The sequence below is a fragment of the Entelurus aequoreus genome, linkage group LG27 (assembly GCF_033978785.1).
Source record: "Entelurus aequoreus isolate RoL-2023_Sb linkage group LG27, RoL_Eaeq_v1.1, whole genome shotgun sequence".
NCBI classification, from domain to species: Eukaryota; Metazoa; Chordata; class Actinopteri; order Syngnathiformes; family Syngnathidae; genus Entelurus; species Entelurus aequoreus.
Window position 1 is genome coordinate 31232135 of NC_084757.1, and position 19978 is coordinate 31252112.

The 19978-nt window shown below is 40.5% G+C and overlaps 1 protein-coding gene across 1 annotated transcript in view; it reads right to left on the reverse strand.

Annotated features, from left to right (window-relative positions):
• Positions 1-1168: 1168 nt before the first annotated feature.
• The window catches only part of gatad2ab (GATA zinc finger domain containing 2Ab), a 100147-nt gene continuing 81337 nt past the window's right edge, over positions 1169-19978 (reverse strand). Inside the window, exons 3-11 of the mRNA XM_062038502.1 lie at positions 11985-12108; positions 11756-11887; positions 11450-11521; positions 8561-8677; positions 8296-8475; positions 6005-6254; positions 5514-5911; positions 5287-5440; positions 1169-2738 (exon numbers count right to left, since the gene is read on the reverse strand). Of these exons, the coding sequence (XP_061894486.1) occupies positions 2602-2738; positions 5287-5440; positions 5514-5911; positions 6005-6254; positions 8296-8475; positions 8561-8677; positions 11450-11521; positions 11756-11887; positions 11985-12108 (1564 nt within the window). The 3' untranslated portion in view covers positions 1169-2601. The remainder of the gene's footprint in view (positions 2739-5286; positions 5441-5513; positions 5912-6004; positions 6255-8295; positions 8476-8560; positions 8678-11449; positions 11522-11755; positions 11888-11984; positions 12109-19978) is intronic.

Genomic DNA, 19978 nt, shown 5'->3' on the forward strand with positions numbered 1-19978 from the left:
GGAGCAGTGAGCGGCAGCAGTGGCTGCGCTCAGGAATAATTTTGGTGATTTAACCCCCAAGCAGGGAGTTAAGGGGTCCCATTTTTATAGTCTTTGGTATGACTCGGCCGGGGTTCAAACTCACGACCTACCGATCTCAGGGCGGACACTCTGTACAGTGTTTCCCATAAACTGCCAAGATACCTGTGGCTGTGGGGGCGTGGCTATGGGCGTGGTCACCATGGCATCATCAAGTAATTTGCATAATTTACTACAATGATATGATTTTCTCTAAAAAGACTCAAAAAATGTATACTTACTAATTAATAATAACAGTTTTGTTTTAAACGTCCATCCATCCATTTTACAATATAATTACAACACTTTATGTACATTTTTATATACAGATTTGAACAATAAGTTATTCACTGAAATATATTTATTAATTGTGGTTCTAACAAAAAAAAAATCTTATAAAATATAAAAGCTAAAATGTCTCTTAAAGCTCGGCCCCTTTAATTAGTGCATACTAAATAATTTAAATTTAGCCTACTACTACAACCATATTATTTACCAGCAACATAAAGTGAAACAGAGGCAGAGGTGTCCTGCCAGTCAGTAACAAATAAACAGTAGTGGTCAAGTGCAAATAAGGCAACAAGAGAAGTATTCTACACTTCTCTTTTGTAAAGTAAATCTGAACAGCCTATATGGGCATCTACATCAACTATATGATTTGCCTGAGAAGCTGGATAGGACAAAAAAATAAAATAAAATAAAATAAAAAAACAAAAATAAAAAAAATAAAACATCTATTTGTGGCGGACATAATTCTTTCGTGGCGGGCCGCCACAAATAAATGAATGTGTGGGAAACACTGCTGTAACCACAAGGCCACTGAGCAGACTTCTTACAATTAAATACAAAGTAAACATGGTAAATGGGGTTATACTTGTATAGCGCTTTTCTACCTTCAAGGTACTCAAGGCGCTTTGACACTATTTCCATATTCACCCATTCACACACACATTCACACACTGATGGCGGGAGCTGCCATGCAAGGCACTAACCACGACCCATCAGGAGCAAGGGTGTCTTGTTCAACATGTGAAGAAAGATGGCTTTGCTGTAGGGCTTTGATTTAAAAAAAAATGTTCATGACAATCAGATAACAAAAAAGCATCCAAGGAGGGGTTAAAATTTGTTTTATTGTTCTTTAATAGAGCAGGGGAGAAAACAAAAATCCAAAAAAACTAAATATCTCCTCATACGTAATTTTCTTTACAGTATGAATTGGGACCACCACCACCCCTCTAAAAACAAACGGAATGGTGCCGACTTCACACAAGGGTGGCAACAGCAGGGTTCATTTGAGATCGTGTCACTTGCATCCACAAGATGCGGCCGGCTGCTGCTACTTTGTGGGAATGTTGAGACGCAAGCTGGGATGGCGCTAGAAGATGCGGAGGTTGGAGTCCAAGAATCAAAGCAGGAAGCGATGATACAGTATGTAAGAAGTCATGGTAGTGGAATGCACACGGTTTTATTCTCTTTTTGCCTTTGAAGAGATGTTTCCATGAGCGAGTACAAGTGGAGATGTCAGTGTAGTCGTAAAAAACCCGGCAGAGGGGGTTCTCCTTTTTGTACGATGACGTTTAGTGACTCGTCCTTGATAAAATGTGAACTTCTTAAAAGACTGATTGACGAGGTTGTTCGTTTGCACCCTACATTCTGAAGGCTTCTTCTTGAAGGACAATGCCAAGGAGATCCATAATACTTTGACCATATAAATAAACCCGGAGACAGTTTTTGTCTAGAGAAGAAAATAATGCACCACAACCTCGGACTAAAAGCGGGGAAAAAAAGAAAAAAAATGCCTGTCACAAACGAGATTTGTGACAAAACCACCCCCATCATCATGTTCAGAGAGGCTCCACTCGGTTCTTTGGAAGGGTTGTTTTGTACATTATTCAACAATAGTTTTTTGTACATTAGTCAGTGAAACCTGTTTATCTTTATTAAGTATTTAAAAGTCGGCTACAATGTGGAAACCGGCAGATGTAAAACCACCTTCAACAGTAACGCGAGCCCGTAAAATTCAGCGGCGGATGAGCGCATAATAATCCTGAACAGAGATAATCCTAAACATTCAGCCATACAAACAATTCTACACACTTCTCTGGAAGTGCAGCTTTACAGTCTTCTTTTTTTATTTTATTTTTTTTTTAAATTTTTTTGCAAAGCTGAAGTTTGCGATGGTCCTCCAAAATCAGTTCACCCACCGGATAGAAAAGGGTAGGTAAGGTGTAGTCTACTGTATCTAATAATAATAATAATAATCTTAATATCTTCTCCCTGTCTAATCCATAGACAGGAGTTGTAAAATTCAGTGGTAATTCCCATCCATCTAGACTGGTGAGAAACCCTTACCACCCAAAAAACTGGACATGATCTTTGTAACCCACACTTATGGAAGGGCTCTTGTTCATCTCTAGGCTCTGCATTTTTTTTCCCCCACAGAATTCCATAGAAAGAATTAGAATGTTATAGATGGGAGTGTGCATGATGGCTATCATTGATATTACAAGTGTGGGGGGTTTGGGAGGCAACCAAAAGGACACATTATTTCCATGTGTTGGCCGCCTGGGAGATGGAGCGGGAAGGGATCATGTCCAGCAGGTATTCTCGCTGGCGCTCCACAGAGGAGCTGGTCTTGTGCGCAGTCAAGCCGGAGGGATTCACATAGGCCATAGTGACGCCTGCCAGGACACAAACGCACCCAGTGGTTAATTGACACTGTGGAGGAGGTCAGGGGATGGTGGGAGGGGTGTCACACTCGTGTTGGAAGATGGAAGGACAAGATGTTAGATGGTAGTAGCTGTTGGCCAGTAGATGAGATATAACGTTTAAGATGGAAGCTTTAAGTCCATTGGAAGTCGACCTTAGTGTCCCGTGCCAGCAGAAGTTGTTTGAATCACATGGACAACATGTTTGTGTGTCACCGCGACACCAAAACAAGTATTAGTTCCCTTCAACAAGTTTCTTTTTGTACTTGTATCAAGTTTTATACTAAACATTTATGAAACAAAGCTTGTAAAAGGGCTAATATTACATAAATAAAATGACCAGAATGTAAGTAATATTTCTGATTTAAATTGAACCAGAATAGAGGGATAAAGGAGCAGAGGTTGACTTGTTTATTCTGTATTTTGCAAAGCAATGGAAATCATCCATCCATCCATCCATTTTCTACCGCTTGTCCCTTATGGGGTGGCGGGGGGTGCTGGAGCCTATCCCAGCTGCACATGGGCAGAAGGCGGGGTACACCCTGGACAAGCCGCCACCTCATCAAGGGGCCAACACAGATAGACAACATTCACACTCACATTCACTCACTAGGGCCAATTTAGTGTTGCCAATCAACCTATCCGCAGTCACGGGGAGAACATGCAAACTCCACACAGAAGGATCCCGAGCCCAGGATCGAACCCAGGACCTTCGTATTGTGAGGCACATGTACTAACCCCACCGTGCTGCCCCTCAATCAATAAATACAAAATACAAACAATGAAACTATTAAATAAAGGGTTGTTAAAATAATACCTGTAGAATTACAACACTATGGTTCTATTTATATACACTACCGTTCAAAAGTTTGGGGTCACATTGAAATGTCCTTATTTTTCAATGAAGATAACTTTAAACTAGTCTTAACTTTAAAGAAATACACTCTATACATTGCTAATGTGGTAAATGACTATTCTAGCTGCAAATGTCTGGTTTTTGGTGCAATATCTACATAGGTGTATAGAGGCCCATTTCCAGCAACTATCACTCCAGTGTTCTAATGGTACAATGTGTTTGCTCATTGGCTCAGAAGGCTAATTGATGATTAGAAAACACTTGTGCAATCATGTTCACACATCTGAAAACAGTTTAGCTCGTTACAGAAGCTACAAAACTGACATTCCTTTGAGCAGATTGAGTTTCTGGAGCATCGCATTTGTGGGGTCAATTAAACGCTCAAAATGGCCAGAAAAAGAGAACTTTCATCTGAAACTCGACAGTCTATTCTTGTTCTTAAAAATGAAGGCTATTCCACAAAATTGTTTGGGTGACCCCAAACTTTTGAACGGTAGTGTATGTTATAATTTTAAATATAATTACTATTATTAATACTTTTTAATTATTTTAATCATTTTTATGTGTAAAATTTTATTTTGACAATTTTTCACGTGGCTATCATACTGTACTACATTTTTATAAAACTAAATAAAAAATATATATACACTACCGTTCAAAAGTTTGGGGTCACCCAAACAATTTTGTGGAATAGCCTTCATTTCTAAGAACAAGAATAGACTGTCGAGTTTCAGATGAAAGTTCTCTTTTTCTGGCCATTTTGAGCGTTTAATTGACCCCACAAAGGTGATGCTCCAGAAACTCAATCTGCTCAAAGGAAGGTCAGTTTTGTAGCTTCTGTAACGAGCTAAGCTGTTTTCAGATGTGTGAACATGATTGCACAAGGGTTTTCTAATCATCAATTAGCCTTCTGAGCCAATGAGCAAACACATTGTACCATTAGAACACCGGAGTGATAGTTTCTGGAAAACGGCCTCGATACACCTATGTAGATATTGCACCAAAAACCAGACATTTGCAGCTAGAATAGTCATTTACCACATTAGCAATGTATAGAGTGTATTTCTTTAAAGTTAAGACTAGTTTAAAGTTATCTTCATTGAAAAGTACAGTGCTTTTCCTTAAAAAATAAGGACATTTCAATGTGACCCCAAACTTTTGAACGGTGGGGTATGTCTATATTTTTTCTTTATTATTTCCAATATTGATAACATAATTTTTCCCCCCACTTTCCAGTGTCTTCATTTTCCCATTTTGGGCTTTTAGAGTTTTTCCTTGCCTTTCTTCCTTGATGTCAGTTTCAGATCAGGGGACGTCGTGGTGGTTTGTGCAGCCCTTTGAGCCACTTGTGATTAAGGGATATAAAAATAAACTTTGATTGATTGATTATATATTTAACCTTTTTCAAAGTAATATATTCTAGAATTGTGTTAAGAGTGGCCCAAATACTCCTATATGTAGCATCATGACTCTGGTTAGCTGCTGTTGAAAATGGTGAGTAGGTTATAGGGTAACCAGCAAAGTTGTGAAACAAAAAAGTAGTTGGATGAGTGTTGAAAAAGTGAAGATAAACAGATCAACTCAGAACTAAATGAAATAAAAGTGTATATTTAGTACCCAGAAAGAAGAGTGCTGCCTAAAAAGGAATAGTAGTGGTTTATGTACCGGTGTTGCTAGTCTGCTTCCTCCAGGTGGTCATGTTGCCTTGGTTACTGTTGCTGCCGCCGGCGCTGACCTTAACCCCTTGCTGCAGCGGGCGTGCCGCCGCATGCTTACCTGGCCTGCTGCCCAACGCTGCAGCCGTCACTGCGCTCTGCAGCTAGAAGGAGAAGAAGGCAAACAGTTGTAATGTACTGTTAGAACTTCATTGATCAGTGACTGACTAAACTTACCTGTTTAATGGCCGAGTGGTGGCCCGTCACAGATCTGTGCGGCATGGCAGCTCTGACCTGCTTGTACTGCTGAGATACCAGAACATCGCTTTTGGACAGCGACGGAGAAGACGAGGTGGTTTTGGAGACAGGCGTGGCAGAGGAGGTGGTGGCCTGATGAAGGATGCGCTGTTCGATCTCTTGCTCCTGCTGAAGTGCCTTCACGAAGGCCGCCTTCAGTCGACTGGTGTGCTCGGCCTTCAGGACCTTCTTCTGATTGGACGACATGCACTGGTTACACAGGATAGTCCCGGCCTTCTCTTTCCTCCAGCGGGAGGTAAAGTCAGTTTTACACTGGGTGCAGGTGTATGGCTCTTTGGGAATTGAGCTGGACATGCCGGCTGTTGGACCCATATTGCCTATTAGGGAACGGAAAGGAAAAACAACACAAATATATACATCATATACAGTGTTCACATCCACCAACACAAACATCAAACACAAGAACTTACCTCTGCCAAGCATCTCCAGTAGTTTTTGCACCACTTCTTCCAACCCCAACAAGTAAATAAACTCATTATTGGCGGCAGAAGGCAAGAAATTAAATTCGGGGGCAGGCGGTTTAGGTGGCGGGATCTCCAGTAGCGTCTTTTCCAGCTGCTTACGGAGAGCAAGTTTAGCGGCGGCCTGTCGGCTGGCAGGCGAGTCGTTGATGCCAGAGTTGGGCGACACCGACGAGCTCTTCATGCCAGTTGGAGATGCCTGAAAACCAGAGCAGAACCCCCTAAGTTGCCATATTTTTACATTTGTGCATGAACGGACAACAGCTCTGTAAAAAAAAGCATAATTTGCTACACATTCAATAAAATATAGCTGCCAGTCAGCTACATCAGTGGTCCCCAACCACCGGGCCGATTGGTACCGGGCCGCGCAAGAAATAAAAAATAAAAAAAAATATATATATATACTTTTTTTTTCATTAAATCAACATAGAAAACACAATATATACATTATATATCAATATAGATCAGTACAGTCTGCAGGGATACAGTCCGTAAGCACACATGATTGTATTTCTTTATGAAAAATGTGTCCCCCATGGTACAAATTTTCAAGCGTTGACCGGGTCCCCAGCTACAAAAAGGTTGGGGACCACTGAGCTACATATTTGGGAATTGTATGTTTGATCATTTTGTTTTTCTTCAGTGAGGTGGCTAACCCCGCATGATACTGCTGTTAAAACGTTACTGTATTGTTAGTAGAGATGTCCGATAATATTGAACTGCCGATATTATCGGCCGATAAATGCTTTAAATTGTGATATCGGAAATTATCGGTATCGGTTTCAAAAAGTAAAATGTATGACTTTTTAAAACGCCGCTGTACGGAGTGGTACACGGACGTAGGGAGAAGTAAAGAGCGGCAATAAACCTTAAAGGCACTGCCTTTGAATGCCGGTCCAATCACATAATATCTATGGCTTATCACACACACAAGTGAATGCAAGCATACTTGGTCAACAGCCATACAGGTCACACTGAGGGTGACCGTATAAACAAATTTAACAGTGTTACACTTATGCGCCACACTGTGAACCCACACCAAACAAGAATGACAAACACATTTCGGGAGAACATCTGCACCGTAACACAACATAAACACAACAGAACAAATACCCAGAACCCCTTGCAGCACCAACTCTTCCGGGACGCTACAATATACACCCCCCGCTACCCCCTACCCCTCCCCCCAAACTCAGGAAATATGTCCCTGGACACATGAGGACTTTGAATATGACCAATGTATGATCCTGTAACTAGTTGGTATCGGATTGATACCCAAATTTGTGGTATCATCCAAAACTAATGTAAAGTATCAAACAACAGAAGAATAAGTGATTATTACATTTTAACAGAAGTGTAGATAGAACATGTTAAAAGAGAAAATAAGCAGATATTAACAGTAAATGAACAAGTGGATTAATAAGTAATTTTCTACCAATTGTCCTTCATAATTTTGACAAAATAATAGAAGGATAATGCATATGTCAGCAGCTAAATTAGGGGCCTTTGTTTGTTTACTTACTACTAAAAGACAAGTTGTCTTGTATGTTCACAATTTTATTTAAGGACAAACTTGCAAGAATGACAAACACAATTCGGGAGAACATCCGCACCGTAACACAACATAAACACAACAGAACAAATACCCAGAACCCCTTGCAGCACCAACTCTTCCGGGACGCTACAATATACACCCCCCGCTACCCCCTAAAACCCCGCCCACCTCATCCTCCTCATGCTCTCAGGGAGAGCATGTCCCACATTCCAAGCTGCTGTTTTGAGGCATGTTAAAAAAAATAATGCACTTTGTGACTTCAATAATAAATATGGCAGTGCCATGTTGGCATTTTTTTCCAAAACTTGAGTTGATTTATTTTGGAAAACCTTGTTACATTGTTTAATGCATCCAGCGGGGCATCACAACAAAATTAGGCATAATAATGTGTTAATTCCACGACTGTATATATCGGTATCGGTTGATATCGGAATCGGCAATTAAGAGTTGGACAATATCGGAATATCGGCAAAAAAGCCATTATCGGACATCTCTAATTGTTAGCACTGTAGCTCAAATAGCTATGCTGATGTTGCTAATGTTTGTGGTCTCCATCCAACTACTAAATGGACCATGCTTGTATCTGAATTATGGCATCTATGATGCTGAACAAGCGCAGAGTTACAGTGTAGCATTCTTGAGGCTACACACTCTGTGGTAGACCGTAAGGGTTTGGAATTCTCACCTGTGGGATGTTGACCAAGATATTACTGTTGGCCACGTTAGCCACCCGTATGAGCCCCTGCTGAATGATTCTTTGTCCCTGCACCTGGACATTGGGCACAGAGGCCCGGGGAGCCAGCAGAAGAGGAGGAGGTCCCGAGCCGCTGTGCTGTTGTGGTTGCTGACGCAGGCCAGCGATGTGCTGGGGAGTCACAGTAATACACTGAATGAGCCAGGGACAAACGACATGGTGACACAGGAGACGTGGAATGTCACTTGCTACGTACCTGGGATCCCCTGACCAAGGGCGGCATGACTGTCTGAGAGTTGTGTTTGGATTGGACGTGTTGCCCACCTCGCACCAGTGGCGGGGGGATCACGGTGCCTGAGCTGCGACCCGTCACCTGTTAACACAATATATGTTACCAGTTGTGCACAAAAATCCTACATCTGTATCATACACTTGATGCGATATTCCATGTGATCTTTTGAATGAAATGTTAAAACTATTTAACACGGTTAAAACACGTTTATAAAAAAGTGTAAAAGTCTAAATTTGACATTCAGCTATAGATTGCTAATCTGACTCTCGCCAGATCCTTGTAGTTCGCTGAGCTCCACATAAGGATCTGGGCTCGAGGGCAATGCAAACTCTTTCAAGATAGCAAAAAATAATGAACCAATCAGGATCGCAGGGCGGGATTTCAAAGATGTGACGTAGCGCCGAAGCGACTGTTTGATTCAAACAACAATGGCGGCACGCAGCGAGGAGTCGTGTGCTGACATTGATTCTGCTATTGCAACTCTTTTGTCGAATCAATCGAATATTAATTCTTTAAATTAATTAATTATTTTCGCTCTGTCTTTATCCAATATGTCGGCTGTTCTGTTTTGGATTCCCCAGCGTCGCTCTCATTAGTGTCGGGGGTTGATTTCGATGTGAGTGGTTGAAGTAGCACGTCATTCAAGATAACGGACCTGGTTTTAAGAACCCTTTTGAACAATCTGATTTTATTGACAATCCGGTCTGGTGAAGTTAAGGTCCTTTGTTTGTTTTGTTTGAAAGTAAAACAAATTTAAAAACAATTACATAAAAAATAGTGATTAGTGAAAATGTTAGTGGACCAGCACCACACACAATCATGTGTGCTCGAATGACTGTGTCCCTTGCAGACTGTATTGTTCTATACTGTAGGAACCAGAAGTTGTTGTTTTTTTAATAACGGAAAGAGACAGCTCCTTTTGTGTAAATGAGTGTGGATGAGTGTGAATGGGGGAGGGAGGGTTTTCTTGGGTTGATGCACTAATGGTAAGTGTATCTTGTGTTTTTTTTTAAATGTTGTTTGAAATAAATAAAAAAAAAAATAAAAAAAAAAAATAAAAAAAAAAAGATAACGGACAAGTGGTTTATCCAATCATATACAATTTTTTTTTTTTTTTACAAGGCCACGCCTGTTGAAATACATCTCTTATTGAGAAGTCCCAGATCCTTGTGTGGAGCTCAGCGAACTACAAGGATCTGGCGAGAGTCAAGTAAATAGATTGCATGCATTTAGAGGTAATATCCATTATTTACATTTTGAGCTTCATGCAATAGTCATTTTAAAGGCCTACTGAAAGCCACTACTACCGACCACGCAGTCTGATAGTTTATACATCAATGATGAAATCTTAACATTGCAACACATGCCAATACGGCCGGGTTAACTTATAAAGTGCAATTTTAAATTTCCCGCTAAACTTCCGGTTGAAAAACTCCTTTGGATATGACGTATGCGCGTGACGTCACGACGGCAACGGAAGTATTCGTACCCAATGTGTCACCGTACAAACTGCTCTGTTTTCATCGAACAATTCCACAGTTTTCTGGACATCTGTGTTGGTGAATCTTTTGCAATTTGTTTAATGGACAATGGAGACTGCAAATAAGAAAGTTGTAGGTGCGATCGGTGTATTAGCGGCGGACTACAGCAACACAATCAGGAGGTTGTGTTGTGTTTGAGCTGGATAGCAGACGCACTACCGTGAGTACAGCTTTGGCTTCCAAACATTTGATCGCTTGCCCATACGCGCGTGCCGCTATGTGCATGTCACGTACGTAACTTTGGGGAAATATATGTTTCTTGCCGACTCTGATGGCGGCCGGGGTGTCGTCGAAAGCTACAACGCCCGCCGCCGCTCCGTAGCTTCAATTGTTAAGCTTCGCCAAGCTGGAAACTATTAACCGTGTATTTACATGTTCATGGTTTAATAGTATTGTTGACCTTCTGTCTATCCTTCCAGTCAGGGTTTTTTTTAAGTTTGTTTCTATCTGCATTTGAGCCTGATGCTATCACGTTAGCTCCGTAGCTAAGTTAGCTTTAATTGTTAAGCTTCGCCAAGCTGGAAATTATTAACCGTGTATTTACATGTTCATGGTTTATTAGTATTGTTGATCTTCTGTCTATCCTTCCAGTCAGGTTTTTTTTAAATTTTGTTTCTATCTGTATTTGAGCCCGATGCTATCACGTTAGCTCCGTAGCTAAAGTGCGTCAACGATGTATTGTTGTGGAGATAAAAGTCACTGTGAATGTCCATTTCGCGTTCTCGACTCTCATTTTCAAGAGGATATAGTATCCGAGGTGGTTTAAAATACAAATCCGTGATCCACAATAGAAAAAGGAGAGTGTGTGGAATCCAATGAGACCTTGTACCTAAGTTACGGTCAGAGCGAAAAAAGATACACCCTGCACTGCCTCAAGTCCTTCACTCTAACGTGCCTCATCCACGAATCTTTCATCCTCGCTCAAATTAATGGGGTAATCGTCGCTTTCTCGGTCCGAATCTCTCTCGCTCCATTGTAAACAACGGGGAATTGTGAGGAATCCTTCCTCCTGTGACGTCACGCTACTTCCGGTATAGGCAAGGCTTTTTTCTATCAGCGACCAAAAGTTGCGAACTTTATTGTCGTTGTTCTATACTAAATCCTATCAGCAAAAATATGGCAATATCGCGAAATGATCAAGTATGACACATAGAATGGATCTGCTATCCCCGTTTAAATAAAAAAAAAATTTCAGTAGGCCTTTAACCTTGACAGTAATTTAGGTTAAAAAGAAGAGAACATAAATCAACTTAAATAAACATGTCCAAGATAAAATGACGACTGTAAAAACCGGTCTATGGTGTGTTTATACCTGGAGGGGTCCTTTGCTTGATGTAATGCTACCTCTCACCAGAGGAGGTGGAGTTGCCACAGAGCCAGACAACTAGGGAAAAATAAACATGAACTTAAAGCTGAGCTGTACATTTCTGCAGTCTATTATCAAACATAGATGCTCGACAAAACATCTCGTGAACTGAAGTCTTATCAAACATAGATGCTCGACAAAACATCTCGTGAACTGAAGTCACCACCGGCTGATCCACAAACCACCCTCTAGGGATTTGAACAAAAGTTAATATTGACCTGACCCACAAAGAGGCCTTGGTTGTCTTCTTACCTTCTGAGCCGTGCTCTCCTTCTGGATCTGGCTCTGTCGTAGTTTCTTAAGTAGTACTAGCTTGGCCTCCTGGAGTCTTAGTTCTTCTTTCAGCTGTTTAATGATTTGCTCCCTTTCTTCAGGGGAACTCCTCTATTGAACGGAAAGAGACATCTGATTATATTTCTATACCAGCAAGTACAATTTCAACACCTTGCAAGCACTATGACTTTATAACAGTCTGCCCCACCATAAGTTTGTCCGTGTCTGTCTTGGTGAGGCAGTGGCCGTTCATGAGCGGACTGGATGGCTCGTTGTCTGATAACACAATCACGTCATCCGACGACGACGGCTGGCGCTCCCTCTTGATTTCACTGAGGGGATACAAGGAACAATAATACTTAGAAAGTGTTTTAACAACATATTAAGACTAGGGTTGTACGGTATACCGGTATTAGTATAGTACCGTGATACTAATGAATCATATTCGGTACTATACCGCCTCTAAAAAGTACCAGTCCCCCACCCGTCGGCTATAAGACATGGCTAGCTAGCATACATGTCACATTAAGGGTGGCCGTATGAACAACACCAACACTGTCATAAATATGTGCCATATAGAGAAACCACACTAAACAATGACAAACACATTTTGGGTGAATATTTGCACCGCAACACAACAAACACTACACAACAAATTCCCAGAATTCCCTGCAGCACCAACTCTTCCGGGACGCTACAATATGAACAAACGCCATTGGTGGCGCTACATGTTAGCTACACCTAACATCCACTGTAATGATACCAGTACAGGAGCGTATCTAATCGATACTACTATGATTACATCTATATATATACTATACATTTAATATTTTTTAGCATCACAAAATCCTCTTTAGTTTTAAAAAAAATGTATATTATGTTTATAAACTCAGTACCAAGTACAAGAGTGTATCTAGTCGATACTACTATGATGAAATCAATATTTTTTATAGTCACAATTTATTTATTTTTTTATTCATAAACTCAGGAAATATGTCCCTGGATACAGGACTTAGAATATGACCAATGCATGATCCTGTAACTACTTGGTATCGGATTGATACCCAAATTTGTGGTATCACCCAAAACTAATGTAAAGTATCAAACAACAGAAGAATAAGTGATTATTACATTTTAACAGAAGTGTAGATAGAACATGTTAAAAGAGAAAATAAGCAGATATTAACAGTAAATGAACAAGTGGATTAATAATTAATTTTCTACCAATTGTCCTTAATAATTTTGACAAAATAATAGAATGATAATGCATATGTGAGCAGCTAAATTAGGAGCCTTTGTTTGTTTACTTACTACTAAAACACAAGTTGTCTTGTATGTTCACAATTTTATTTAAGGACAAACTTGCAATTATAAACATATATTTAATGTACCCTAAGATTTTTTGTGCAAATAAAACCTATAATGACATTTTTTGTGGTCCCCTTTATTTAGAAAAGTACCAACAAGTACCGGAAAGTACCAAAATACATTTGGTACCAGTACCAAACTATTGGTATTGGTATATATATAAAATCTAGTCGGCAAACACCTTGCAGTTTCATCCACTAGATGGCAGTATATAATTGGTTTTGATCACCCTCCCAATGTGGTTCAAACTGTGCACTGAGGCAATAAGAGGACAAGCACTAGGAGATCAATAATGGAGTAATGGCGGCAGTGGGAGTATAACAAAGGCTCCAAAGGCACCTAACAACAACACGGGATCACAAGTTCCGCTGAGATGAGACAGTCCGTCACAAAAAGCGTGCACAGTGCAAATTACAGGAGGAGCAGTTAAGACGAAAATGAAACTGGCTTTTCTTGATGATTTGAGAAAAACAAACATATACGGATGAATCTTGAAGGGTGGGTGGAGATAGGCGATCGCGGGTGGAGGACATTGCGCGTCACATGGGCTGCATGGCAGAAGAATAAATCTGCTTCGAAGCACAGCAGGGATCAACACTAAAGTCAAAGTTGGAAGACTGAAAAATGATGCACCCACAGTGAAGAATTACTCACGGTGTGTCAACACCCAGGCCTTGTTTTTAACCACCAAAAGGCCTCCTTCACCCTCCGCTACCTTTGTGGCCTAGTCAGACCGGGAAGAGCCTGGGCCTCGACTCTCCCCTCCTCCCAGCTGCCGACACCAAAGTCACAAGTTGAGCCGAGCCGAGATCCGCCGGAGACACGGGAGAGGGTGACATGATGGGGGGAGGGGAATACATGGCCAGGAGCCAACCTATTGTGTACACGCTCTCTCATTCACTCAGTCACTCAACCAGTCACTACTTGGCATACCCCTCCCCCAAAAGTACTTGTGCATCTTTTATACTCCCGATTAGTTCTTCACACTTTGTGCACACTTGTACGGGACAGCACTCGGCAGGACACAATTGCAGGACGACGTCCACCAATGAGGCCGCAACTAAGTTATGTGATATTAGGAGACATAAAAAGATCACAGTTTAGCAGATGTGTTTTACTGTGTCCCTACATTGCAGAATATGCTCACACAGGCAGAGTCCCACCTCTGTGTCGACTCCGACATGCTCTCCAAAGTCGGTTATATTAGTAGGTGGAACATGTCTCCCAAAAAATTTACTTTTTAATGTTATGACAGCGATACGTCCCGAGGGCTTGCTTATGAGCACTAAACCTGAGAAAAATCTCCCTCACTTATACCTCACTTTTGAAGCTCCATGTTTTCATGACATCATGAAGGGAAAACATCCAGTGTTTCCCACACATTCATTTATTTGTGGCGGCCCGCCACAAAAGAATTACGTCCGCCACAAATAGATTTTTATTTTATTTTATTTTATTTTTTTGTCCTGTGCAGCTTCTCAGGCAAATCATATAGTTGATGTAGATGCCCATATAGGCTGTTCAGATTTACTTTACAAAAGAGAAGTGTAGAATACTTCTCTTGTTGCCTTATTTGTATTTGACCACTACTGTTTTCTGTTTATTTGTTACTGACTGTGGCAGGACACCTCTGCCTCTGTTTCACTTTATGTTGCTGGTAAATAATATGGTTGTAGTAGTAGGCTAAATTTAAATTATTTAGTATGCACTAATTAAAGGGGCAGAGCTTTAAGAGACATTTTAGCTTTTATATTTTATAAGATATATTTTTTGTAGGAACCACAATTAATAAATATATTTCAGTGAATAACTTATTGTTCAAATCTGTATATAAATATGTACATAAAGTGTTGTAATTATATTGTAAAATGGATGGATGGATGGACGTTTAAAACAAAACTGTTATTAATTAGTAAGTATACATTTTTTTAGCCTTTTTAGAGAAAATCATATCATTGTAGTAAATTATGCAAATTACTCTATGATGTCATGGTGACCACGCCCATAGCCACGCCCCCACCGCCACAGGTATCTAGGCAGTTTATGGGAAACACTGACATCCTTCCTAATGGATATGATACTGCTTGTGACCCGTCTCGTGTACGCGCCCACCACTTCACAGACGACAGCTTTGTGTAAAATAAAAGTTTGAAAACAGGCTTCGCTGTACATCTTAAAGTAAAGCTACAGTGGAGCTGTACGTTTGATCATTTACTTATGCAAATAGCCTAATCTAGCATGATGTTGCTGTTAAAATTTTTAATAGTAAGGTTAGCGATGTAGCACACATAGCTATGCGAGTGTTTTGCGAAACGGTGGTGTCCTTACGTGTGGGACGATGTGGGATCTGAGCAGAGGATGTCATTGTGGCTTGCGCAGCCCTTTCAGAAACTCGTGATTTAGGGCTATATGAAATAAACTTTGATTGATTGTGTACGGCATTTATTACATTGGACAATTGCAGAGTTACAGTTAGAGATGTCCGATATTATCAGACTGCCGATATTATCGGCCGATAAATGCTTTAAAATGTAATATCGGAAATTATCGGTATCGGTTTCAAAAAGTAAAATGTATGACTTTTTAAAATGCCGCTGTACGGAGTGGTACAAGGACGTAGGGAGAAGTAAAGAGCGCCAATAAACCTTAAAGGCACTGCCTTTGCGTGCCGGTCCAATCACATAATATCTGCGGCTTTTCACACACATAAGTGAATGCATGCCCACTTGGTCAACAGCCATACAGGTCACACTGAGGGTGGCCGTATAAACAACTTTAACACTGTTACAAATATGCGCCACACTGTGAACCCAAACCAAACAAGAATGACAAACACATTTCGGGAGAACATCCGCACCGTAACACAACATAAACACAACAGAACAAATACCCAGAACCCCTTGCAGCACTAAGTCTTCCGGGACGCTACAATATACACCCCCCCGCTGCTCCCTACCCCCCCCACCTCAACCCCGCTCCGCCAACCCCGCCCACCTCAACCTCCTCATGCTCTCTCAGGGAGAGCATGTCCCAAATTCCAAGCTGCTGTTTTGAGGCATGTTAAAAAAAATTATGCACTTTGTGACTTCAATAATAAATATGGCAGTGCCATGTTATAAATAAATGATAAATGGGTTATACTTGTATAGCGCTTTTCTACCTTCAAGGTACTCAAAGCGCTTTGACAGTATTTCCACATTCATCCATTCACACACACATCTCACACACTGTTGGCATTTTTTTTCCATAACTTGAGTTGATTTATTTTAGAAAACCTTGTTACATTGTTTAATGCATCCAGCGGGGCATCACAACAAAATTAGGCATAATAATGTGTTAATTCCACGACTGTATATATTGGTATCGGTTGATATCGGTAATTAAGAGTTGGACAATATCGGAATATCGGCCATAAAGCCATTATCGGACACCCCTACTTACAGTGTATGTATTCCTGGAGTCACACACTGTTAGAGACAGGCATTGGCAAACACCGCTCATTAGCATTAAAGCTACAGACACGCAAAATGGTGTGGGTTTCCAGTGAGGCTTGCTAAAAACTCTTTCAAGCCATCTAAATTTGGGATTTTGGCCAACACACTCCCAATACACTACTGCGGGACCTGTAAGGCTTATTTAAAATATCTGAAAAATAATGAAATAGGAAACCTTTAATACTATTGCCCGGTTGTTAAAAGAAGCCAACCTAATAAGATAGGAAAGAGAGAAAGGAGATACCTTTTCAAGCTCAACTCAAGTCTGAGGTCAGTTTACATTTCATATATGCACTTCTAATAAACTATGTCCGATACGAAGGGGCAATCTGATGCTTCTTCAACCTTGACCTACGTAACTTGGGCCTCTCTTGAGAAACTGCAACAGGGCAAGTTGGTTGGGAAGAACTACCACAACAGGTTGGTTATGTGAGGTCTGTTTTGTTTTCACGCCTCGGCTCTATGTTGACCGCCACACTGCAAGAAGTGCTCGATCAGTAATCGCGGGGGGATCGTAAGCTGTGTGTGGAGCTTCAACCTCCATGGGGTGGTTTACTTAAAGTACCAGTATTGAAGCTATTATCATATACACTACCGTTCAAAAGTTTGGGGTCACATTGAAATGTCCTTATTTTTTAAGGAAAAGCACTGTACTTTTCAATGAAGGTAACTTTAAACTAGTCTTAACTTTAAAGAAATACACTCTATACATTGTTAATGTGGTAAATGACTATTCTAGCTGCAAATGTATGGTTTTTGGTGCAATATCTACATAGGTGTATAGAGGCCCATTTCCAGCAACTATCACTCCAGTGTTCTAATGGTACAATGTGTTTGCTCATTGGCTCAGAAGGCTAATTGATGATTAGAAAACCCTTGTGCAATCATGTTCACACATCAGAAAACAGTTTAGCTCGTTACAGAAGCTACAAAACTGACCTTCCTTTGAGCAGATTGAGTTTCTGGAGCATCACATTTGTGGGGCCAATTAAACGTTAAAAATGGCCAGAAAAAGAGAACTTTCATCTGAAACTCGACAGTCTATTCTTGTTCTTAGAAATGAAGGCTATTCCACAAAATTGTTTGGGTGACCCCAAACTTTTGAACGGTAGTGTATATCTGGTATATGACACCAAAAGACTTCCAAAGTTTGCAAATAAATATATTTATCAAAATAGTATCAATCACACAGAGCTTACCGAGCCATTTTGATAGTTAATGAGCAAGGTAGTCCCATGATCCATGAAATAGCCCTTCCCCATCAACAACAATGTTAATCAAGCAGACTTTGTGAGAGTCAACAGCTATTACCTTGGGAAAAGTTATGATCCAGAACCTTACATTTTTTAGCCCGAACTCAGAGAATGTGCAATAACTTTTAGAAGCGGAGCGCTCAACGGATGCAACTTTATCGAAACACTATTGCATCAACAGAATTTTTAGGTGCTAAACATACAAACTTAACCATAACAAAACCGACGGGACGCTCACATAATCCCCTTCAGATGAAGATGCAATCGCAATCCTCACCGAGTGTTAAAAAAAACGTTGCAGCAACTACCATCTTTTTCACCATCTCGGGGCATGTGAAAGTCGACCAGCTTCTCGCAGTCCATGGTCGCACTTGTTTACTAGCAGATGAAAATTGCATGATTCAAATCTAGAATTTACTTTTAGCAAATCAGAAATCAGACATATGAAAGTCAAAGAGGTGAAGAAAAGTCGTGATTTCCAAAAGCTTACATCTTAAGATTTGACCTTTTAATACGTGATCAGCATTTTCCACAGAACTGCAGTCCCACTGTGGCGCTTGGTGTGGGTTAAATGGTGCCATCGCCACATTTACATAAATTGGCCATTGATGCATTATGGACGCAAAATACGGGAAATTCCTCTCCCCCTCCACCCTGCAAGAGTATCAATCAATCAATCAATCAAAGTTTACTTATACAGCCCTATATCACGAGTGTCTCAAAGGGCTGCACAAGCCACAACGACATCCCTGTAATGTGTTTTCAAGAGAGTGTGAACAGGTCATGTTGAGGTTAAACAGTATAACTGGTGTATGGAATTACTGATGCTGAGGATTTTCGGTCAGATTAGTCTTCAGAAGCACTCATCAAATTTAATTGTGGACTTCAACATGTATAACCTACTTTAGTAACTAAAGTACACAAATACAATACCTTTTTATTAGAGATGTCCGATAATGGCTTTTTTGCCGATATCCGATATTGTCCAACTCTTAACTACCGATACCGATATAACCGATACCGATATATACAGTCGTGGAATTAACACATTATTATGCCTAATTTTGTTGTGATGTCCCGCTGGATGCATTAAACAATGTAACAAGGTTTTCCAAAATAAATGAACTCACGTTACGGAAAAAAAATGCCATCATGGTACTGCCATATTTATTATTGAAGTCACAAAGTGCATTATTTTTTTTAACATGCCTCAAAACAGCAGCTTGGAATTTGGGACATGCTCTCCCTGAGAGAGCATGAGGAGGTTGAGGTGGGCGGGGTTTTGGGGGGAAGGGGGGGGTAATATTGTAGCGTCCCGGAAGAGTTAGTGCTGCAAGGGGTTCTGGTATTTGTTCTGTTGTGTTACGGTGCGGATGTTCTCCCGAAATGTGTTTGTCATTCTTGTTTGGTGTGGGTTCACAGTGTGGCACATATTTGTAACAGTGTTAAAGTTGTTTATACGGCACCCTCAGTGTGACCTGTATGGCTGTTGACCAAGTATGCATTGCATTCACTTGTGTGTGTGAAAAGCCGCAGATATTATGTGACTGGGCCGGCACGCAAAGGCAGTGCCTTTATGGTTCATTGGCGCTCTGTACTTCTCCCTACGTCCATGTACACAGCGGCGTTTAAAAAAGTCATACATTTTACTTTTTGAAACCGATAATTTTGAAACAGCTACTGATAATTTCCGATATTACATTTTAAAGCATTTATCGGCCGATAATTTTGGCAGTCCGATATCGGACATCTCTACTTTTTATTATTCTATTTGTATTCCAATGGAATAAATGCTATGTCTAAATCTTATTATATGCATGTCAACTGAATAATATAATCAATTTCAGTAAATATACTAAAATATGTCAATAGTAAGTGTCAAACTGTAGTCTTAAATTAGCACATGCAAGGTAGCCATAATAGCTAAATCATTCAGCATGTAGATGCTATTTACTAAATAAACAGCTGTCATTTCGACTATAACAATATTAGAACGTCAACGAACATCACACACACTTGTGAGAAGCCGTTATTTTAAATGAATCTCTTGAAGCATTAAAAACTCACGTTGGCACTGACTTCCACAC